This window comes from Salvelinus fontinalis, unplaced genomic scaffold (genome assembly GCF_029448725.1).
Source record: "Salvelinus fontinalis isolate EN_2023a unplaced genomic scaffold, ASM2944872v1 scaffold_0065, whole genome shotgun sequence".
Taxonomy (NCBI): Eukaryota; Metazoa; Chordata; class Actinopteri; order Salmoniformes; family Salmonidae; genus Salvelinus; species Salvelinus fontinalis.
In genome coordinates, this window is record NW_026600274.1 from 442902 (window position 1) to 467793 (window position 24892).

Here is a 24892-nt window from a genome sequence, read left to right on the forward strand (position 1 = left end):
TTCAATTAGATTAGGTGAGATTCTACATGTTATTCTGTGTGTAACTCACAGAGATCCTATTTAATTAGATTAGGTGAGATTCTACATGTTATTCTGGGTGTAAGAACCTGTGACGGAAACCATGACTGCTAAACTGTAAATTGGGGTTGGGGTCAATTTAAATTGAAGGCAGTCAATTCAGGAAGTGATTTGAATGTAAAATGGAAAAACATTTTTTATTTTTTATTATAGTCTTTTATTTTTCAACTTATTGAGAAGTCATTAAAAATAGATGCCTTTTCTTTAGATTATTGAATTGGAATGTCAGTTTACTTCCTGATTTGATTGAGTTAAACTCAAATTGACCCCAACCCAGGTGTAAGTGGTTTTGAGTGACTGAAAGTCTGGTTAATCACACTTAGTTTTTGCACAGCTCAACATTACTATCATTACATTATGGAACACTTCACATCAAAGAAACAACTGTACCGGTACCCCCTGTATACAGCCTCGCTATTGTTATTTTACTGCTGCTCTTTAATTATTTGTTACTTTTATTTATTTTTTGGGGGTATTTTTTTTCTTAAAACTGCATTGTTGTTTAAGGGCTTGTAAAGTAAGCATTTCACTGTAAGGTCTACACCTGTAGTATTCGGCGCATGTGACAAATAACATTTGATTTGACACTGGCAGCACTACTATCTCTACCCTCTTTCAGAAGTGTGCACTTGGTCACGACCCCTCATGCATTTAAAGCCATTGGATTGGTGCAAGCATGGCTAGAGGGAGTTTCCACCATATTCCTTTTACACCAATCCCTTCCTTTAAATACATGAGGGGGAGTTTGCGAGTGCACAAGGGTAGAGAATCCGATTGTAACCACTGGCCTTTCACCGAGTACTCGTAAACTCACACAGAGTCTTTCTTTCCTGCAGAAGAGCTCCCCTGGTTTGTACCCTGTTGAGGAGAATCCCTCTACAATAAGATGACCTGCCCACCACCGGGAGAAGGTAAAGAGATCTCACCACTGTTCAATATGTGGGAAAGAACTGCTCATATAAACAAAGGTTACATGAAGGTTAGTGAAGCCTGACTGTTGCTCTGTGTGTGGGAGGGGATTCACACAGAAAGGAAAAATGGAAACGCACAAAGGTGAGAAGAAGCCTTAGCCCGAGACCCCGGACAATGGAAAGACATTCCACATCTCACATTTTACGTAAGAATAAGAATAATTTCACGCTGATTTAAGTTATTCTGAGCCAGACTATGACATTTGTCAGTTTGATGTAAAAAGCTAACTAGATCTCAGCTTTAACCTCTTCCATGCAGGACTGAACCCCAGGTTGTGGTCTCCTGGTGAGGAGTCCCTCTACATCAGGAGAACCGGAACAGCACCAGGAGCACAACACAGCTAGGAAGACTCACCTACCAGCTCCACAGATGGACACGAGAACTCATTAAGGAGAGAACCAGCCTCACCAATGCTCTGTTTGTGGGAAGCCATTCACTGAGAAAAGGACAATTAGAAGACCACTAGTTTGAAGACCACTAGTTAGAAGACCACTATTTAGTGCATATTAAAGAGAAGCCTTACTTCTTCCCTGACTGTGGAAAGAGATTTGTCAGTGGAAGCTAAATTCAAATGGGCTTAGAAGTCACGAGAGAACTCACACTAGTGAAAGACCCTACAGCTGCCCTGTGTGTAGAAAGAGTTTCAAGCAACAAAATCAAGTACCAAAACATTTATAGACACACAATGCCCCATCTGTGGAAAAACGTATGGTTCAGAAGATTCTCTCAAAGACCACTTAAGAGTTTACACAGGGGAGAGATCTTACCTTTGTGCTGACTTTTATTTCACCTTTATTTAACCAGGTAGGCCAGTTGAGAACAAGTTCTCATTTACAACTGCGACCTGGCCACTTAAATAATGTTTACATACTGTTTTACCCACTTTGTATGTATATACTGTATTCTAGCCAAGGCTAATGCTATATTACTACTGCTATACACACCTTTTCTATTGATATGCTGTCTATACACACCTCAACATATATACATTGACATTCCAGACTCGGACATTGTTCGTGCTCATATTTCTTAATTTCCACATTTTTATTTTGGGTGTTTTGTACTGTTTGGTATTACTGCACGAGCAAGAAACATAAGCATTTCACTGCACCTGCGAAAACATCTGCAAAATATGTGCACGTGACCAATACAATTTGATTTTGATTTGGTTTACTAAGGCGCACCAAGAAGACGACGTAAACCAAACACGGAAGTAGTAATGCAGCTAGCTGATGTTAACTAACCAGTTTATTTATCGCACTTCAAAGCATTGTAGCTAGTTCCATACAGCTAATATCACCAGATATAATTTATGATACGGTTATGGTAACGTTAAGTATTATTCACTGGCTGGACTAGTTAAGGTATGGAACTATGAAACACGGGATTTCCACCTCTGCCAGTTTAGGAGCTAACGTTACAATACTAGCCAGTTGTAGCAGCGCGCTATCGTTAGCTAACATTTCTCCCTCACAGCACAGCAAGAGTCTGGAATAACTCTGGCACAACAACATATTCTTTGATATATTTGAAGCGCATTCACAATGCACGAGGTGAAAAGACAAACTGTAACTTATTTGTTTGCTAACGTTAACTAGCTAGCTAAATTAGCTAACGCGTTAACGTTAGCTAAGCATCTTCACTTGTCATAGTTGAATAAGTCGATAAGTTGTCAGGACGGTTAGCAACTTCTCAAAATAATACGTTATCAACCCTAACTAGGCTAGTTGTTAGGACTGTAACAAAGCTCAATTTATATTATTGATACAATGTGTGATGTGCTCTCTCACCTTGACTTTTTTATAGTTTGATGAACACCAACAGTCAAAATGGCGGAGTCCTGGCTGTAACCATGGTGATCAGAGCAGCAGACACCAGGGTCCCGAGATGGTCCAAAGTTTTAACATTGTATTCAAAGAGGAGGCAGAAGACGATCATGAACCTTGGGGTCAGAGAAATACTGGTGAGTGTGCAAATGCCTTTCAATAGTTGTCCCATGTAGCTGGACACAGAGAGAATAATCTGACAAAGACCAAGGTTTTTCGTCCCAAATGACAACCCTTTAGTGCAATACATTGATGCTGTATAGGGAACAGAGTGCCATTTGGAACACATATCATCTTTGTGGACATTGCTTTTGAGCATTAAAGGGTCAGTTGTAGCAGCAACCAGTGAGCAGACAGAGATGGCTTTATTAGTTCATGCTGATAGTCCAATAAGATCCCACTTGAGAAAAAAGCTCCACCTTGTCCTTTGACAGGTCAGGTGGAATCATCCCCATACTGCTTTGACCAATCAGATCTCAACAAGTGTGTAGGGTCTATTTGGAACTGGGCCTCTAATGATGTTCCCACTGGAGCTAGACGGACCGGACTCTTCCTATATCTCCACAGTAGAGACAGGTGAGAGCTGCAGCCTTCATTCTGACAGTGAGTAGGTTCTACCTCAGGAGAACCTGAACAACAGGACAAAAACAACAACAAACACAAATCCAAGAAGACACACGGCTGCAGAGAGTGTGGAAAGGAGTTCCCTACCCCGTATAAACTACGCAGACACCAACAGATCCACCAAGGGGGGAAACCTTACCGATGTTCTGCATCCAGGAAGAACTTGAAGCTACACCTGGTAGTGCACACAGGAGAGAAACCTTACTCCTGCCCTGTCTGTGGCATGGGCTTGACTCAGCAGGAAAATATGACTGCCCACACTGTAGAGAGAGTAACGACACTGAGGAGGAAGAGGAAGAAGAGAAAAGGGAGGAAGAAGAGGAAGTAGGTGGATTGATACATTCTGAAGGAGATTTAGGTCATTGGGATTCTCTTCAGCTCGGTAAGTAGTGGTGAAAGGATGCCTTTAAAAACATAAAAGATAGACCCCCAAATGGCACCCTATTCCCTACATAGTGCACTACTTTTGACCAGAGCCCGCATAGGGAAATGGGTGCCACTATACTATACTACCATAGGGGTCGGGTTAAATGTGGAAGACACATTTCAGTTGAAGGCATTCCGTTGTACAACCGACTAGGTATCCCCCTTTCCTTTCCGTTTCCATAGTAATGGACCTACAGGTAACTGCTAAAAAAGAGGAAACGCCAACATAAAGTGTTTTAATTGGCTGTTGGGCCACAAGCCAGAACATCTTTAATGTGCCTTGGCATGAATTCTACAAGGGTCTGCAACTCTCTTAGAGGGATGCGACACCATTCCATTCTTCTACGATAAATTCCATCATTTGGTGTGTTGTTGTTGTTGATGGTGGTGGTGGGAAAACGCTGGCTCACGCCCCGCTCCAGAATCTCCCATAAGTGTTCAATTGGGTTGAGATCTGGTGACTGAGATGGCCATGACATGTGGTTTACATCGTTTTCATGCTCATCAAACTATTCAGTGACCACTCGTGCCTAGTGGATGGGGCCATTGTCATCCTGGAAGAGACCACTCTCATCTGGATAGAAATGATTCACCAAAGGTTGACAGTGATCAGTCAGAATGGCAGTGTATTTATTGGTGTTTATCTTGTCCTCTAAGGGGTTGATTGGACCTAACCCATGCCAGGAAAATGCACCTCCACAACATAACAGAGTAGCCAGAATACTAATTTACACATGTTTCCTTTATTTTGGTAGTTACCTGTAGGTCTAACAGAGCAGCCAGAATACTAATTTACTCAAGTGTTTCCTTTATTTTGGCAGTTACCAGTAGGTCTAACAAAGCAGCCAGAATACTAATTGACTCAAGTGTTTCCTTTATTTTGGTAGTTACCTCTATTTGCTCTATTACTAAATCCTTATTATTTTCCTCCACAGGAATGAGTCCTGCCTCCAGCCACGGCAGTGAGGAGACTACCTCTACATCAGGAGAACCTGAGCAACACCAGGAGAACCACAACACAGCCACGACGTCTCACCGCTGCTTTGGCTGTGGACAGGAGTTCCCTGCTGCCTATGACCTCGTGTTACACCAGAGGACACGCATAGAGAGAGGCTTCAACAAGTCTGTCTGTGGAGAGCTGTTCTACCAGAAAGAGTTACTCAAAACACATCATCAGAAAGTTGACACAGGTGAAAAGCCACAGAGATCCTTTTAAATAATGAGATTGTTGTGTGTGAGCAGCCATGTCGGGAAACCATGACTGCTAGAGTGTAGCCAAAGTGATTTGAGTGACTGACAATATGGTTTATCACACTAAGTTTACCACAGCTCAACATTAGTGATGTTGCATGTAAAACTCAACTACAGTACCAGTCAATAGTTTGGACATACCTACTCATTCAATTTTTTTTTTTTTTTTTATTTTATTATTTTCTACATTGTAGAATAATAGTGAAGACATCAAAACTATGAAATAACACATATTGAATCATGTAGTAACCAAAAAAAGTGTTAAAGAAATCAAAATATGTTTTATATTTGAGATTCTTCAAAGTAGCCACCCTTTGACTGGATGACAGCTTTGTGTAACAGTATAACTTTAGTCCGTCCCCTCGCCCCGACCCGGGCGCGAACCAGGGACCCTCTGTACACATGAACAACAGTCACCCACGAAGCATCGTTACCCATCGCTACACAAAAGCCGCGGCCCTTGCAGAGCAAGGGGAACCACTACTTCAAGGTCTCAGCGCAAGTGACGTCACCGATTGAAAGGCTATTAGCGCGCACCACCGCTAACTAGCTAGCCATTTCACATCCGTTACACTTGCACACTCTTGTAGCGGTATTAATTAGAGAAAGGTAAAGAAGATTTTGTTCGGGCGCCAGGCAGGTATTAACCCTGCCGAAAGGAAAATAATAGAACAGCGAGAGTACCACTACCAGACCCACACACATCAACAGAAGAGACTGCCTAGAGTGTAGCCTGTTGACCAGATAGCCAGCGGAGAGGAAAAAGAGTACACACCCTATAGATCCCATATCACATCAGTCCTTCCATAATTCTTGGTAACCCCACCAAACATACCTCATATAACAATAATGGCAGAGCAAATAAACATCAACTTCATACAATCATTAATGAACCCAGTCATCACACAGAGGATTTGCAAAAGTTTGTATTTTCTTCTTGGGAACGAGTGCAGAGGGTATGAATGTGTGGTGTCCATATACACACTAGTCCAGCTCCAATCAAACTTAAATGTACTTAGGAAATAGAGTCAGTTTCAGTGTAAAGCACTGGAAATAGCGTGAAGAAAAAGAGAGAAAGAGAACAAGAGAGGGCTTAGCTGTGGTCTTGAGGTTGCAGGTATCCGGTCTGTCTGTCCGATGATATGTTGGGTTGTAGTTGAACGCCTCGCAACAAATGTTGCTTCTTATCCATTTGATCCATAACCATCGCGGTCCCACATGAGAACAACCACGTCGTCGAGCGATCACACCGAGGATTGATTCAAAAAACTGTACAACCACATATAGTGAAGACAAACAAAAAAAACTCTGCAGCATAGCACACACCAACCAAACTGTCGCGCCAACAAGAGCTCTCTCCAATAGAGCTTAACGAGCTCTTTTATCTCCTCCTTACTACTGCTCCTCTGCTCTTAAAGTGGCTGCGCACTTAAGTGCAGGATTTCGCCACACTCTTGACAGTCTCTTTTTTAATTTTTTAATTTTTTAAAATAAATTTTATTCCCTTTTCTCCCCAATTTTCGTGGTATCCAATCGCTAGTAATTACTATCTTGTCTCATCGCTACAACTCCCGTACGGGCTCGGGAGAGACAAAGGTCGAAAGCCATGCGTCCTCCGAAGCACAACCCAAACAAGCCGCACTGCTTCTTTAACACAGCGCGCCTCCAACCCGGAAGCCAGCCGCACCAATGTGTCGGAGGAAACACCGTGCACCTGGCCCCCTTGGTTAGCGCGCACTGCGCCCGGCCCGCCACAGGAGTCGCTGGAGCGCGATGAGACAAGGATATCCCTACCGGCCAAACCCTCCCTAACCCGGACGACGCTAGCCCAATTGTGCGTCGCCCCACGGACCTCCCGGTTGCGGCCGGCTGCGACAGAGCCTGGGCGCGAACCCAGAGACTCTGGTGGCGCAGCTAGCACTGCGATACAGGGCCCTAGACCACTGCGCCACCCGGGAGGCCACTCTTGACAGTCTCTCAACCAGCTTCTCCTGGAATGCTTATCCCGACAGTCTTGAAGGAGTTCCCACATATGCTGAACACTTGTTGGCTGCTTTTCCTTCACTCTGCGGTCCAACTCATCCCAAACCATCTCAATTGGGTTGAGATCAGGTGATTGTGGAGGCCAAGTCATCTGATGCAGCACCCCATCACTCTCCTTCTTGGTCAAATAGCCCTTACACAGCCTGGAGGTGTGTTTGGTCATTGTCCTGTTGAAAAGCAAATGATAGTCCCACTAAGTACAAACCAGATGGGATGGTGTATCGCTGCAGAATGCTGTGGTAGCCATGCTGGTTAAGTGTGCCTTGAATACTAAATAAATCACAGACCGTGTCACCAGCAAGCACCATCACACCACCTCATTCATTCTCCATGGTGGGAACCACACATGCGGAGATCATCTGTTCACCTACTCTGCGTCTCACAAAGACACAGCGGTTGGAACCAAAAATCTCAAATTTGGACTCATCAGACCAAAGAAAACATTTCCACCGGTCTAATGTCCATTGTTTGTGTTTCTTGGCCCAAGCAAGTCTCTTCTTCTCATTGGTGTCCTTTAGTAGTGGTTTCTTTGCAGCAATTCGACCATGAAGGCCTGATTCACACAGTCTCCTCTGAACAGTTGATGTTGAGATGTGTCTGTTACTTGAACTCTGTGAAGCATTTATTTGGGCTGCAATCTGAGGCTGGTAACTCTAATGAACTTATCCTCTGCAACAGAGGTAACTCTGGGTCTTCCTTTCCTGTGGCGGTCCTCATGAGAGCCAGTTTCATCATAGTGCTTGACGGTTTTTACGACTGCACTTGACGAAACTGTCATCTAGACAAAGTGTGGCTACTTTGAAGAATCTCAAATATAAAATAAATTAGGATTTTTTTTAAAACACTTTTTTGGTTACTACATGATTCCATGTGTTATTTCATAGTTTTGATGTTTTCACTATTATTCTACAATGTAGAAAATAGTAAAAAATAATGAAAAACCCTTGAATGAATAGGTGTGTCCAAACTTTTGACTGGTACTGTACATTGCAGACGTTGCATTGCATCAGCCAATGGTTGCGTGCCGTGTCATCGACTGCACAGTCGGGCATCAGATTGCGTATCTATGACGTGTTTTGATGATAATATTTATGTTAATCACCTATCCATGCGTCGTGAGGTCTGGCATGCGTCTGCAATGCAGTCAGCCTGGAAAGTGACCAGTGATAACTCACGTTTAAAAAAAAAAAAGAAACAGAGTTGGCCTTTTACTAGTAAACCGACACGGTGGCTGTGTCCGAATACCCATCCTAGCGAACTAAATAGTATGCGGAAAATAAAGTGTTATAGTACGTCTTCACTATTGTTAATTTTGGTACAGCGCGTTACTTTATCTGATTATCAGCTGTGGTCAGACACGTGAGTCAGGAAAACACGTGTGAATTCCGCTAGAACAAACGCCGAAATGAGTGTGCCGTTTTTAAGTATGTAGTAGACTAGTATGGGGTATTCGGACACGGCCAATCTTTCTTTTCCTGCGTCAGGAATACCTGTACAACACCAGAAGAATCCCAAAGCTAAGAAGTCTCACGACTGTGTAGTTTGTGGAAAACAACTATCGGAAGCCATGAAACTGAAGAGGCACATGAGAACACACACAGGAGAGAAACCTCACGGCTGCTCTGTGTGCGGCAGGGGATTCACACAGAAAGGAAATCTGAAAACACACATGAAAACACACAGAGGTGAGAAGAAGTCTTACATTACTGTCCTAGTAGTAACTATGCATGGCAGTAACTATGGAAACATGTGTCATCTGTCCCAGTAATAACTATGCATAGCAGTAACTATGGAAACATTTGTCATCTGTCCCAGTAATAACTATGCATAGCGGTAACTATGGAAACATTTGTCATCTGTCCCAGTAATAACTATGCATAGCAGTAACTATGGAAACGTTTGTCAGCTTGAGTTTATTGTGAAAAAAATATACTTCAGACATTACACGTTTTGAAATTTTAACAGTTTTATCAGATTTTTTTTTTTTTGAGTAGTTCTGAAAATAGAAAAATGTCCTAGGAAGTGTTTGATTGCATTTCCATTGGAGTTTCTTACTTCTTCACGAAGTACATGCTGGTTTGACTGACTTCACATTCTCACATCATGACCTCCACGCAGGATTGAACCCCAAATTGTGGTCCGCTGGAGAGGACAGTCCCTCTACATCAGGAGAACCTGAACAACACCAGAAGAACCACACAGCTAAGACATTTCATAATTGCATAGATTGTGGGGAGATATGCCAAACTCTACCAGCACTAAAAAAACACATGAAAACTCACACAAGTAAGAAGCCGTCTTACCAATGCTCCCTTTGCGGGGCGGAGTTCACTGAGAAAGGGCAAATCCAAGACCACCAGTTACAGCATGTTGGCGAGAAGCCTTACTCTTGCCCTGACTGTGGGAAATGTTTCGTCAATGAAAGCTACATTAAAATTCACCAGCGAACACACACTGGAGAGAGACCCTACAGCTGCCTTGTGTGTGGAAATAGTTTCGTGAAAAAAGCATACTTAAAAAGTCATTTACTGACACACACTGGAGAGAAGCCATACCTTTGCTCCATCTGTGGGAAGACATACAGTAGAGAAGGAACTTTCAAAATCCACCAGAGAGTTCACACAGGAGAGAAACCATACCTGTGCACTGAATGTGGGAAGCGTTTCAGCTGTAGAGCAAACCTTTATTCACACAAGAAGAGACATGATGGCAAACCCATAGGACCTAAACGGCAGTTAGGCAGACCGAAGCAACTGCCAAACTGACAAATGGGACAGGAAAAATGTACTTGTGTAGTGTCTCTCCTGATCACCAGCAACATAGTTATGTTCATCTTGATTATGCATTTCCCATTAATGGACATAAACAATAGAAGATTAAGGAATGCAGCTGTGGATGTCTGAAAGACTGAAATATATAAAGCACAGGACCTAAACAGCAATTAGGCAGACCCAAGAAACTACCATGGGGGACAGTGCTGGTTAAATTAACTTAAGCGGTGACTTCATTTTATGTAAGGCATCACAGCACAGTTGAAAAAAATATATATGTCCCATGGAAATCAAGAGAGGGTGGTCTACAGAGAGAGGTGGGATTAAAAAATGAATGATCTGTAATCGTTAGGAAACACCACGTATACAGGACGTGTCTTAAGAGTGGGGTTGTGGAGAGGAGTGGCTAACCAGCATCAACAAAGCCGGAGCAAACTCGACGCCAGGGGACGGTGAGGTGCGTTGCGGAGGCTGCGGATCTGACTGTCTCTCCGACTCTGACTGGCTCCCTCCGAGACCAGGAATGCTTCCTCCGCTCTCAGTACCATCTGATCTGTTTCTCAGACGACCCTCCATCCGTCAGCTCTCATCCATTTGTTCTGTTTCTCAGACGACCCTCCATCCGTCAGCTCCCATCCATGCAGATTTGTATGTTTTTTGGGGTTCAAACTTGAATGTGCTGATATTGAGTTTTTAGCTGCCAAGTTTTATTGGTATGTAACTGTTATGAAAGTTGTATTGTCAATTTGTTTCGTATTTAAACGCCACTTTAAACGTGTACATGACACTGCAACAGCATTTCCCCACAGGGACAATCAAGTCAGTAAAGTAAAGTAGGGTCTACATGTAATAATAACAGAGTGATGAGGAAGAGGAGCTCCACCTACATGTAATAATAACAGAGTGGTGAGGAGGAGCTCCACCTACATGTGATAATAACAGAGTGGTGAGGAGGAGCTCCACCTACATGTTATAATAATAACAGAGTGGTGAGGAGGAGCTCCACCTACATGTAATAATAACAGAGTGGTGAGGAGGAGCTCCACCTACATGTAATAATAACAGAGTGAGGAGGAGGAGCTCCACCTACATGTAATAATAACAGAGTGGTGAGGAGGAGCTCCACCTACATGTTATAATTACAGAGCGGTGAGGAGGAGCTCCACCTACATGTTATAATTACAGAGCGGTGAGGAGGAGCTCCACCTACATGTTATAATTACAGAGCGGTGAGGAGGAGCTCCACCTACATGTAATAATAATAACAGAGTGGTGAGGAGCTCCACCTACATGTTATAATAATAACAGAGTGGTGAGGAGGAGCTCCACCTACATGTAATAATAATAACAGAGTGGTGAGGAGGAGCTCCACCTACATGTAATAATAACAGAGTGGTGAGGAGGAGCTCCACCTACATGTAATAATAATAACAGAGTGGTGAGGAGGAGCTCCACCTACATGTAATAATAATAACAGAGTGGTGAGGAGGAGCTCCACCTACATGTAATAATAATAACAGAGTGGTGAGGAGGAGCTCCACCTACATGTAATAATAATAACAGAGTGGTGAGGAGGAGCTCCACCTACATGTAATAATAATAACAGAGTGGTGAGGAGGAGCTCCACCTACATGTAATAATAATAACAGAGTGGTGAGGAGGAGCTCCACCTACATGTAATAATAATAACAGAGTGGTGAGGAGGAGCTCCACCTACATGTTATAATAATAACAGAGTGGTGAGGAGGAGCTCCACCTACATGTTATAATAACAGAGTGGTGAGGAGGAGCTCCACCTACATGTTATAATAACAGAGTGGTGAGGAGGAGCTCCACCTACATGTTATAATAACAGAGTGGTGAGGAGGAGCTCCACCTACATGTTATAATAATAACAGAGTGGTGAGGAGGAGCTCCACCTACATGTTATAATAATAACAGAGTGGTGAGGAGGAGCTCCACCTACATGTTATAATAACAGAGTGGTGAGGAGGAGGAGCTCCACCTACATGTAATAATAATAACAGAGTGGTGAGGAGGAGCTCCACCTACATGTAATAATAATAACAGAGTGGTGAGGAGGAGCTCCACCTACATGTAATAATAATAACAGAGTGGTGAGGAGGAGCTCCACCTACATGTTATAATAATAACAGAGTGGTGAGGAGGAGCTCCACCTACATGTTATAATAATAACAGAGTGGTGAGGAGGAGCTCCACCTACATGTTATAATAATAACAGAGTGGTGAGGAGGAGCTCCACCTACATGTTATAATAATAACAGAGTGGTGAGGAGGAGCTCCACCTACATGTTATAATTACAGTGGTGAGGAGGAGCTCCACCTACATGTAATAATAATAACAGAGTGGTGAGGAGGAGCTCCACCTACATGTAATAATAATAACAGAGTGGTGAGGAGGAGCTCCACCTACATGTAATAATAATAACAGAGTGGTGAGGAGGAGCTCCACCTACATGTAATAATAATAACAGAGTGGTGAGGAGGAGCTCCACCTACATGTAATAATAATAACAGAGTGATGAGGAGGAGCTCCACCTACATGTAATAATAATAACAGAGTGGTGAGGAGGAGCTCCACCTACATGTTATAATAATAACAGAGTGGTGAGGAGGAGCTCCACCTACATGTAATAATAACAGAGTGGTGAGGAGGACTTCCACCTACATGTTATAATAACAGAGTGGTGAGGAGGAGCTCCACCTACATGTGATAATAACAGAGTGGTGAGGAGGAGCTCCACCTACATGTTATAATAATAACAGAGTGGTGAGGAGGAGCTCCACCTACATGTGATAATAACAGAGTGGTGAGGAGGAGCTCCACCTACATGTAATAATAATAACAGAGTGGTGAGGAGGAGCTCCACCTACATGTAATAATAATAACAGAGTGGTGAGGAGCTCCACCTACATGTAATAATAATAACAGAGTGGTGAGGAGGAGCTCCACCTACATGTAATAATAATAACAGAGTGGTGAGGAGCTCCACCTACATGTAATAATAATAACAGAGTGGTGAGGAGGAGCTCCACCTACATGTAATAATAATAACAGAGTGGTGAGGAGGAGCTCCACCTACATGTAATAATAATAACAGAGTGGTGAGGAGCTCCACCTACATGTAATAATAATAACAGAGTGGTGAGGAGGAGCTCCACCTACATGTAATAATAATAACAGAGTGGTGAGGAGGAGCTCCACCTACATGTAATAATAATAACAGAGTGGTGAGGAGGAGCTCCACCTACATGTAATAATAATAACAGAGTGGTGAGGAGGAGCTCCACCTACATGTAATAATAATAACAGAGTGGTGAGGAGGAGCTCCACCTACATGTAATAATAATAACAGAGTGGTGAGGAGGAGCTCCACCTACATGTAATAATAATAACAGAGTGGTGAGGAGGAGCTCCACCTACATGTAATAATAATAACAGAGTGGTGAGGAGGAGCTCCACCTACATGTAATAATAACAGAGTGATGAGGAGGAGCTCCACCTACATGTAATAATAACAGAGTGGTGAGGAGGACTTCCACCTACATGTTATAATAACAGAGTGGTGAGGAGGAGCTTCACCTACATGTGATAATAACAGAGTGGTGAGGAGGAGCTCCACCTACATGTTATAATAATAACAGAGTGGTGAGGAGGAGCTCCACCTACATGTAATAATAATAACAGAGTGGTGAGGAGGAGCTCCACCTACATGTAATAATAATAACAGAGTGGTGAGGAGGAGCTCCACCTACATGTAATAATAATAACAGAGTGGTGAGGAGGAGCTCCACCTACATGTAATAATAATAACAGAGTGGTGAGGAGGAGCTCCACCTACATGTAATAATAACAGAGTGATGAGGAGGAGCTCCACCTACATGTAATAATAACAGAGTGGTGAGGAGGACTTCCACCTACATGTTATAATAACAGAGTGGTGAGGAGGAGCTCCACCTACATGTGATAATAACAGAGTGGTGAGGAGGAGCTCCACCTACATGTTATAATAATAACAGAGTGGTGAGGAGGAGCTCCACCTACATGTAATAATAATAACAGAGTGGTGAGGAGGAGCTCCACCTACATGTAATAATAATAACAGAGTGGTGAGGAGGAGCTCCACCTACATGTAATAATAATAACAGAGTGGTGAGGAGCTCCACCTACATGTAATAATAATAACAGAGTGGTGAGGAGGAGCTCCACCTACATGTAATAATAATAACAGAGTGGTGAGGAGCTCCACCTACATGTAATAATAATAACAGAGTGGTGAGGAGGAGCTCCACCTACATGTAATAATAATAACAGAGTGGTGAGGAGGAGCTCCACCTACATGTAATAATAATAACAGAGTGGTGAGGAGGAGCTCCACCTACATGTAATAATAATAACAGAGTGGTGAGGAGGAGCTCCACCTACATGTAATAATAATAACAGAGTGGTGCGGAGGAGCTCCACCTACATGTTATAATAATAACAGAGTGGTGAGGAGGAGCTCCACCTACATGTAATAATAATAACAGAGTGGTGAGGAGGAGCTCCACCTACATGTAATAATAATAACAGAGTGGTGAGGAGGAGCTCCACCTACATGTAATAATAACAGAGTGGTGAGGAGGAGCTCCACTTATCCTTCTTGCGCTTCGCCAAGCTGTTGTTAAGGAAGTTGTCAAGGAAGTGTGTTTTTGTTTATACGTGACCTCCCACCCCCACCTACCTTCAACCAATCATGTCAATGTGGAGTTATGCGGAGGTCTCTGCATTGTTACAACGTTTGAGAGGCGCACGGCGATGCGCCCGATTTCGTCTCCGGAGGCTCCGCGTCACACCCTCCATACAGAGCCTCCGCGTCACACCCTCCATACAGAGCCTCCGCGTCACACCCTCCATACAGAGCCTCCGCGTCACACCCTCCATACAGAGCCTCCGCGTCACACCCTCCATACAGAGCCTCCGCGTCACATCCTCCATACAGAGCCTCCGCGTCACACCCTCCATACAGAGGCTCCGCGTCACACCCTCCATACAGAGGCTCCGCGTCACACCCTCCATACAGAGGCTCCGCGTCACACCCTCCATACAGAGGCTCCGCGTCACACCCTCCATACAGAGGCTCCGCGTCACACCCTCCATACAGAGCCTCCGCGTCACACCCTCCATACAGAGCCTCCGCGTCACACCCTCCATACAGAGCCTCCGGACAGCATCGACGGATCAAGCATGAATCAGCTATTACTGTCCGACAGTAATTTAGCCATTCATAGTCATGACTGGTTTGAGTTACAGAGCCTTCAGAAAGTATTCTCAACCCTTGACTTATTCCACATTTTGTTGTGTTACAGCCTGAAATTAAAATGGATTACATTTATATTTTCTGTCATTGGCCTACACACAATACCCCATAATGTCAAAGTGGAATTATGCTTTCGACATTTTTACAAATGAATAAAAATGAAAAGCTGAAATGTCTTCAGTCAATAAGTATTCAACAACCCTTTGTTATGGAAAGCCTAAATAAGTTCAGGAGTAAAAATGTGCTTAACAAGTCACATAATAAGTCACGTGGACTCATTCCGTTTTCAATAATAGTGTTTAACATGATTTTTGAATGACTACCTCATCTCTGTACCCACACATACAATTATCTGTAAGGTCCCTCAGTCGAGCAGTGAATTTCAAACGCAGATTCAACCACAAAGACCAGGAGGGTTTTCCAATGACAAAAAAAAAAAACTTTGAGCATGGTAAAGTTATTAATTACACTTGCATATATGGTTTACTACATTTCCTATGATACATAAAAGGACATAAACAATGGAATTTAAAGGAATACCTCTGTAAATGTCTGAAGCACATGTTTTTCATTGTTTATTATTTTATTTTCTTATTTTAAAAGACCAAAGAACTACTGATGCTGTAAATGAGTGTGCTAAGTAGAATGACTCTTCATCTGTATCTGTCCCTACCAAATGAATCACGACCACCTGACTCTTCATCTGTATCTGTCCCTACCAAATGAATCACGACCACCTGACTCCAAATGAATCACGACCACCTGACTCTTCATCTGTATCTGTCCCTACCAAATGAATCACGACCACCTGACTCTTCATCTGTATCTGTCCCTGCCAAATGAATCACGACCACCTGACTCTTCATCTGTATCTGTCCCTGCCAAATGAATCACGACCACCTGACTCCTCATCTGTATCTGTCCCTACCAAATGAATCACGACCACCTGACTCCTCATCTGTATCTGTCGCTGCCAAATGAATCACGACCACCTGACTCTTCATCTGTCCCTGCCAAAGAATCACGACCACCTGACTCCTCATCTGTATCTGTCGCTGCCAAATGAATCACGACCACCTGACTCTTCATCTGTCCCTACCAAATGAATCACGACCACCTGACTCCTCATCTGTATCTGTCGCTGCCAAATGAATCACGACCACCTGACTCTTCATCTGTCCCTGCCAAATGAATCACGACCACCTGACTCCAAATGAATCACGACCACCTGACTCTTCATCTGTCCCTGCTAAATGAATCACGACCACCTGACTCTTCCTATGTATCTGTCCCTACCAAATGAATCACGACCACCTGACTCTTCCTATGTATCTGTCCCTGCTAAATAAATCACGACCACCTGACTCCAAATGAATCACGACCACCTGACTCTTCATCTGTATCTGTCCCTGCCAAATGAATCACGACCACCTGAGCCTTCATCTGTATCTGTCCCTACCAAATGAATCACGACCACCTGACTCTTCATATGTATCTGTCCCTGCCAAATGAATCACGACCACCTGACTCTTCATCTGTATCTGTCCCTACCAAATGAATCACGACCACCTGACTCCTCATCTGTATCTGTCCCTGCCAAATGAATCACGACCACCTGACTCTTCATCTGTATCTGTCCCTGCCAAATGAATCACGACCACCTGACTCTTCATCTGTATCTGTCCCTACCAAATGAATCACGACCACCTGACTCCTCATCTGTATCTGTCCCTACCAAATGAATCACGACCATCTGACTCTTCATCTGTATCTGTCCCTACCAAATGAATCACGACCACCTGACTCCTCATCTGTATCTGTCCCTGCCAAATGAATCACGACCACCTGACTCCTCATCTGTCCCTGCTAAATGAATCACGACCACCTGAGCCTTCATCTGTATCTGTCCCTACCAAATGAATCACGACCACCTGATTATTCATCTGTATCTGTCCCTGCCAAATGAATCGCGACCACCTGACTCTTCATCTGTATCTGTCCCTACCAAATGAATCACGACCACCTGATTATTCATCTGTATCTGTCCCTGCCAAATGAATCGCGACCACCTGACTCTTCATCTGTATCTGTCCCTACCAAATGAATCACGACCACCTGACTCTTCATATGTATCTGTCCCTACCAAATGAATCACGACCACCTGACTCCAAATGAATCACGACCACCTGACTCTTCATCTGTCCCTACCAAATGAATCACGACCACCTGACTCTTCATCTGTATCTGTCCCTGCCAAATGAATCACGACCACCTGACTTTTCATCTGTATCTGTCCCTGCCAAATGAATCACGACCACCTGACTCTTCATATGTATCTGTCCCTGCCAAATGAATCACGACCACCTGACTCTTCATCTGTATCTGTCAAACATTCTTTTGTTTTATTCTTACCAAATAAATAACTACTGGTAGAAGCCATCTTCTTCAGACATGTTATATTTCCCACCACTTGTTCGTCTGTCTGTTATGTGTTTTGTTGCTGATATATTTTATAAGAAGGAAACTACGTCCCTTCTGCACAAATACTTCTGTTGGTCATAAAGAATTACTTCAACAACAGTGTTTACTGTCACCATTTTATTAACTCTGGTTGAGGTTCGGCTGTAATTGCAAACCACCCTTTAAAATGGACAACATACTAAATGCAAACCACCCTTTAAAATGGACAACATATCTTTAGATCCACGTTATGTGTGTACATCCAGTCCATTACTACTACTACCCATACTACCTCTACTACTACTACCCATACTACCTCTTCTGCTACTACCCATACCACCTCTTCTACTACAACCCATACTACCTCTACTACTACTACCCATACTACCTCTTCTACTTCTACCCATACTACCTCTTCTGCTACTACCCATACCACCTCTTCTGCTACTACCCATACTAAATATTCTGCTACTACCCATACTACTACCCATACTACCTCTACTACTACTACCCATACCACCTCTTCTGCTACTACCCATACTACCTCTTCTACCCATACTATCTCTACTACTACGTGTTATTGACTGGACTCTTATTGTTGATATGTACTGTATTGTTGAGGGAGCACATTCACTTATACCTGCTGTAAACTGTGTATGTGACCAATACAATTTGATTTAACTGTCAACCGTTAATACAAAAAAAAAACAGAGGCAAGAATGTGAGCAGAGTATAATAATAGATGTTTGAAACAGACAAAGTGCAATACCTTTCCCAGTAATATATATACAGGAAGCACCACCGTGGAATTCTACCCACGGTGAGTCATTTAGAATGTTTGTAGACGAGTCTTTCAGAACCTGGAATCAGAACACACCTGATCCAATACTTTGTCCATTGGTCCAGTGAGAGGAAGTCAGTTATATCGAGTTCTATTTCATGGGCGGGTGTCCCGATTCTCCACAAGTGTGCAAATTTGCACACTTTGGGAGAATCTCAATTGCCTTTGATTCCTAGCGTCCTCTCTCCTCGCCTCCTTCTCAAAAACCCATTGGATAAGAAAGTCAGAGCGGAGGGGACCTCTGACCTTCTCATCCAATGGGTTTTGAGAAGCCGACGCGAGGAATTGAGATTCTCCTATTCTCGATATGGATTTGACAATGGTGGAAGCTCTCTCCAGCCAATGCTGGTAACAATCCTATGCTTTTAAATCCATGTCAGGGACGGTGCCACTCATGGAAAAGGGTGGAGAAACAGGACTTTTTTTGTTCAGTTGTAGAGTTCTATTTCCATCTGTTTGTCTTTTGATTCCCTCAAGTCATCTGGTTCCAAATCCCTCCCTCTAGATCTGTCAACATGGAAAGGTGAGGGCCAAAGGGTGCGTGATAGGTCGGGGTTTCTAAGTCTAGGGTTCTGTTCCAATACTTTAGAGATGCACAGTAGAGCTGCGGGCGATATGGTCACAAATCTCCATAATCGCCATAAATTGCTTGAACTGACGTGGATAACGACATATAGAACAATACGTTTATAACATCAACGTGCACCACAGTTTTAATCAATTATCCTTTTAAAAATACTACTTCTAGTTTGATGGTTCTAGCCATGAATTGTCCTATTAACAGTCACCCATATTAACAAACTTGTTTCATTTGAAACGTTCTAGTATAAGGGTTATTTATCGTAATGAATGGCCGAGCAAAACGCCCTGCAATAAGTGATTGGTATGTTCGCTGTAGATCGTTTTGGGTTTATTAATGTCCCAGCTGTAGTACCTAGCCTGTAGTCTTGTGGTAACACAGCTGGATGCTCTATGTATGCCTCAGCCTCCCCACTGGAGACCAGGGTTCAATCCCTGCATCTACTCTTCACTCTCTTCCCTGCTCATCTGTCTCCCCCTCTACTTCTAACCTGTCCCCATTTAAAACAATTACAACATCAAATATACCCCCCTTTAAAAAAACACATCCTTCACATCTTGTCTCCTTGAAGTGGTAAACACATCTATAAGGGATTGGACAGGTGTAAACCAGTTTACAATGGAGTCTGATGTGGGTAGGGATAAGGGACATGCTGATTGTGTGGTAGGTAGGGATTAGGGAGTCTTGGGACAGAGACAGGCGGAGTTTGCCTGTGTGTCTCCTGATGTTTCTTCAGACTGCTCAACTGAGCAAAGGCTTTATCACACATGCGGCACTGGAACGGTTTCTCTCCTGTGTGGGTCCGACGGTGGTTTTTCAAGACATTCCCATCACGAAACCTCCTCCCGCAGTCAGGGCATTGGTACGGCTTCTCTCCGGTGTGGATTCGCAGGTGAAGAGTGCAGTGGCTCTTACTTGTGAAGCTCTTGTCACAGTAAGTACAGCGGTAAGGCTTCTCACCAGCATGAATCCGGAGATGAAGTTTTAAACTCCCTGTCAGGGAGAAACTCTTCCCACACTGAGGGCAAAGGTAAGGCCTCTCTCCAGTGTGTTTCCTCTGGTGGACTAGTAAATTACGTTTAGTGGAGAAAGTCTTGTCGCACTGTGGGCAGTGGACTCTGCTGTTGTGGGTCTTCTGCAGGTGATCCTTTAGGAGAGCCTTGGTAGAGAACTTCTCCCCACAGTGGGGGCATGGAAGAGGGCCTTGATGCATACGGACTGGACCCAGTGTCTCCCCCTTGTGGTTCTTCAGGTGGTGCTGCTTTAGCGAGATTGTATGACGAAACTTCATCCCGCACACTGAGCAGTGATAGGGTTTCTCTCCCGTGTGAGTTCTCATGTGTCTCTGTAAGAGTCCAGATTGAGTAAAATCCTTACCGCAACGAGGGCAGACGTACGGTTTCTCCCCAGTATGGATTCTCAGGTGTATTTTAAGATTGTCGGCATATCTGAATCCCCTTCCACATTCAGAGCACACGTGTGGGTTCTTCAGAGGATCACTTGGCGGGTGTCGTGTTTTTATGTGTGATTCCAGTCTTTCTGCAGTTATGAAACTCTTCTTACATTGACCACAACGGTGAGGGTGTTCTGTGTGAACAATTTCCTGGTGATGTTTCAGGCTTATTTTTACACGGAAATTCTTCCCACAATCCAAGCAGTGGTAAGGTTTCTCACCTGTGTGGGTTCTGATGTGTTTCTGTAAGTTTCCAGAATCATTGTAGTCCTTCCCACAATGATGGCAGACATACGGTTTCTCCCCAGTATGAGTTCTCAGGTGTCTCTTAAGACTTCCGGCCTCACTGAATCCCTTTCCGCATGTAGAACACACGTGTGGTTTCTCTCCAGTCAAGTTATCTCTGTATCTCTTCAGGTACTGTAGGTGTAGTTTTAGACTTCTTGCTGTGGTAAAACTCTTCCCACAATGATCACAGATATGGGAGCCATCTCCTGAGAGGGGTTCCTTACGTTGCTTAGCATCAGGCGTGCTGCGAAGCTTCTCTCTTGTGTGTTTTCTCCGTTGTAGTCTCTGTTCGCGTGAGGTAGCAAAGCTCATCCCACAGTCGTCAGAGGAGAAATGGGAAGGTTTCTCTCCTGTATGGACGCTCTTTTGAGGGACAACGACCTCCTCTCCTGGGTGAGCTCTTTTGATGTGTTTCTTCAAACCCCCAGATTCAATAAAGTCCTTCCCACAACGAGGGCAGTGGAAAGGTTTCTCACCTGTGTGAGTTCTGATGTGTCTCTTTAAGGTTCCAGATTCAGTGAAACCCTTTCCACACTGACAACAAACATACGGTTTCTCCCCAGTATGAGTTCTCCAATGTATCTTAAGACTGTAGGCCTGAGAGAATCCCTTTCCGCATTCAGAGCACACGTGTGGTTTCTCTGCAGTGACGGTATCACTGAATCTCTTCAGGTTCTGTATGTGTAGTTGTAGACTTCTTGCTGTGGCAAAATTCTTCCCACAGTGATCACAGATATGGGAGCTAGGCCTGTCTCCTGAGAGGGTTTTGTGTTGTTCAGCATTAGACGAGCTGTGGGGTTTCTCTCCTGTCTGTGATGTCTTGTGTATTATATGGCCACTCTGCCCCTGTGTTTTCCTGCAGTCGACTAGCCGCACGGACACCCTCTTCTGGCCCTGCAGTAAGGTACTACTGGGAAAGGCACGACCTGGGCACTCTGACAAAGGGGAGGGTTGCGGGGGAGGCTTGTCCTGGAAATCATTAAAAAAAGAGACAGACTTAATCAGGGTGGGTAATACTCTCATAAGGTGATCTCAAAAGTCTTTCCTTGATTCCTCTCACCCTTGACTCCTTTTCAAAAAACATTGGAGGAGAAATTCCAAGAGGATGAACCTTGAATCTTCTCCTCCAATGCATTTATAGAAGGAGGACAAGGAATCATTTTATGACTGGAAAAATAAATACTCATGTGTCTTACTCTCTGCTCTGGAGTGTGCCTCTCCGGATCTGACTCTGCTTCCAGCCCATCGCTAGCCAACCAATCATTTTCCTCCACGTCCCAGTCTTTGTCGCAGTCTGCAGCGTCATCATCGGATTGGCTGGAACTCAAGTGTTCCGCCTTCAGTCCATTGCTAGGCAACCAATCGCTGTCCTCTTTGTCACATTCTTCTTCATAGTCTACAGCATCATCATCATCTTCGGACTTGCTGGGACTCATTTCCTCATCACTAGCATCCTCCAGCATCCTTCTGATGTCCTCTTTAAGTCGGAGTAACCAAGACATTCCCTGCTCCTCTGATTTCATTGACTCCGTATTGTCCCACATTTCCTCCATGACTTTACGCCTTAATAAGCGATGATTCATCCCTTTAATTTCCAATCCATCGTTGCCATGACGTTCACACAGGTAACGTAAATTGTCCACAGTTAAAGTGAATAAACTCTGTTCAATTTCATCAATCAACGTTTCCTTCTCTGAACTGAGCGGATTCATATTGTCCTGCTCGTGTGGCAACAACGACAATGCAGTCAATGGCAGGACTTTAGAGTACCTGTAAAAAAAGATTTATACATCAAAACACTCATGTGTAATTTCATGTCATTATTAGCTGATATTTAAAACACGTCACCAGGCGTTGTGAGATCTGGCAGCCGTCTACAAAGAAGCCTGGAACGTGACCATCGCTCTGTTAGCCGTTTAGCTAGTTAGCTGGCTACTTAGCTTAGCTAGCTATTCTGTTCACGTTGTGTAGGGGACCCAAATCAGTTCAATCGATTTACAGATCCTGGAAATACACATTCACAGCTTGAACGTGTAGCAAAGTTGGGAAAATAAACCTCATATTACAGTATACAATGAACACTATAACAGATCTAGCTAGATAGCGGTGTACAAAGCAAGTTAAACGTTAGCGTAGCTAGATAGCGGTGTACAAAGCAAGCTAAACGTTAGCGTAGCTAGATAGCGGTGTACAAAGCAAGCTAAACGTTAGCGTAGCTAGATAGCGGTGTACAAAGCAGCTAAACGTTAGCGTAGCTAGATCAGCATGTGCTAACCTAGCTAGCTACCCATGTGGACCTAGCCATCTAGTAGCTATATTGCTGACTATGCCTATCTGCAAAGCGAATATAAATTGTCTATATATGCATTTATAATATACCTGGCTGCTTTTAATAACTCTGATCATATAGTCTGTGATTTTCCTTCTGATGTTTACATTTTGACCACAATTCTACTGGCAGCAGATCGATGACGTCGCATTCTGCTTCTTCTTCTTCTTTGGGATCTAACGACGGTTGGCATCCAATATGTTGCATTACCGACACCAACTGGACTTTAATATAAATCCATGATACTTTGTGATACAAAATGGGAAAATAGTAAAATAAAACATTTTAAAAACACCCTTCCGACTAACCCTGCACTCATTCATAACCGCAGGGCTCTCCAGAGGGTGGTGAGGTCTGCACAACGCATCACCGGGGCCAAACTACCTGACAGCACCAGATGTCATAGGAAGGCCAAAAAGATCATCAGGGACAACAACCACCTGAGCCACTGCCTGTTCACCCCGCTATCATCCAGAAGGCGAGGTTAGTACAGGTGCATCAAAGCTGGGACGGAGAGACAGAAACAATCTTTCAATCTCAAGGCCATCAGACTGTTAAACAGCCATCACTAACACATAGAGGCTGCTGCCTACATACAAACTTGAAATCATTGGCCACTTTAATAGATTGCTAGTCACTTTAATAATGCCACTTTAATAATGTTTACGTTTCTTGCATTACTCATCTCATATATGTATATACTGTATTTTATACAATCTATTGCATCTTGCCTATGCCTCTCGGTCATCGCTCATCCATATATTTATATGTACATATTCTTATTCCATCCCTTTAGATTTGTGTGTATTGGGTAGTTGTTGTGGAATTGTTAGATGACTTGTTAGATATTACTGCACTGTCGGAACTAGAAGAGCAAGCATTTCGCTACACTCACAATAACATCTGATAACCATGTGCATGTGACCAATAACATTTGATTTGAATTGATTTTGAAACCATGTTATCAACAATCACCTGTTTATTAGGTGGACATGACAAAGACAACACGAGGCATCATGTGGCATCACGTGATTCAAGTCAACACCAGTAAAACAATGAATATACAATATGGGAGTCTGTAGGAAATAACGACTTAATCCCTATATAGTGGACTACTTTAGGCCAGTGCTCATAGGGCTCTGGTCGAAAGCAGTGTCTTACACAGGAAATGGGGTGCCATTTTGTGTTTTCTTTCTTAATTCCTTCCCTCTGTGAAAACCCATTAGCCGTGGTATACTGGTCATATACCACAAACCCTCAACATAACCTTATTGATATCATAAAATGGTTACCAAGAAAATTAGAGCCCGTGATATACAGTCTGATATACCACGGCTTTCAGCCAATCAGCATCCAGGACCCGAAATACCCGGTTTGTAATTTAAAATAACTTTATATTCTCGTAGCCTTTTTCATTCAAGTTGAATTCATGCCGGGTTCTATCACACACAAATGGTTCAGTAGAGGTCTTTCAAGCAGTGTAGTTTCACTCTCTCTTTTGTGAAAATGCTTTCTGATTGCACAATATTTCAAAATGGCGGCCTAATGGCGGGAAACACTCTGTATTGAAAGCAACCAGTGTTGTTACTGCTGGAGAGAAAAGGATCAACCAGTGTTGTTACTGCTGGA

The 24892-nt window shown here is 43.5% G+C and overlaps 2 protein-coding genes across 3 annotated transcripts; one reads left to right on the plus strand and one right to left on the minus strand.

The window, feature by feature from the left end:
* Positions 1-1322: 1322 nt before the first annotated feature.
* Positions 1323-15484, plus strand: LOC129842798 (zinc finger protein OZF-like). Of its 2 annotated transcripts, none has more exons than XM_055911458.1 (5): positions 1323-2603; positions 2857-3013; positions 4862-5116; positions 8705-8905; positions 9339-15484. In XM_055911458.1, the coding sequence occupies exons 1-5, from the start codon at positions 2595-2597 to the stop codon at positions 9983-9985; spliced, it is 1269 nt and encodes a 422-aa protein (XP_055767433.1). In that variant the 5' UTR covers positions 1323-2594; the 3' UTR covers positions 9986-15484. The 2 variants fall into 2 exon arrangements, with proteins under 2 accessions (XP_055767433.1, XP_055767434.1); XM_055911459.1 differs by having other exon boundaries at positions 1324-2414.
* A 2411-nt stretch (positions 15485-17895) lies between these two features.
* LOC129842788 (zinc finger protein 665-like) lies at positions 17896-23444 on the minus strand. The gene is made up of 3 exons (XM_055911442.1): positions 23314-23444; positions 22131-22704; positions 17896-21903 (listed from the first exon to the last, which is right to left on the minus strand). Exons 2-3 carry the CDS (start codon positions 22644-22646, stop codon positions 19807-19809), a joined length of 2613 nt encoding a protein of 870 aa, XP_055767417.1. The 5' UTR covers positions 22647-22704; positions 23314-23444; the 3' UTR covers positions 17896-19806.
* Positions 23445-24892: the final 1448 nt, after the last annotated feature.

Coding starts and splice junctions, on each gene's coding strand:
- LOC129842798 (XM_055911458.1), top strand. Junction 5,117..8,704: donor TCATCAGAAAGTTGACACAG/GTGAAAAGCCAC, acceptor TTCCTGCGTCAG/GAATACCTGTACAACACCAG. Junction 8,906..9,338: donor ACACATGAAAACACACAGAG/GTGAGAAGAAGT, acceptor ACCTCCACGCAG/GATTGAACCCCAAATTGTGG.
- LOC129842788 (XM_055911442.1), bottom strand. CDS start 22,646: ATGAATCCGCTCAGTTCAGAGAAGGAAACGTTGATTGATGAAATTGAA. Junction 21,904..22,130: donor GGCACACTCCAGAGCAGAGA/GTAAGACACATG, acceptor AATGATTTCCAG/GACAAGCCTCCCCCGCAACC.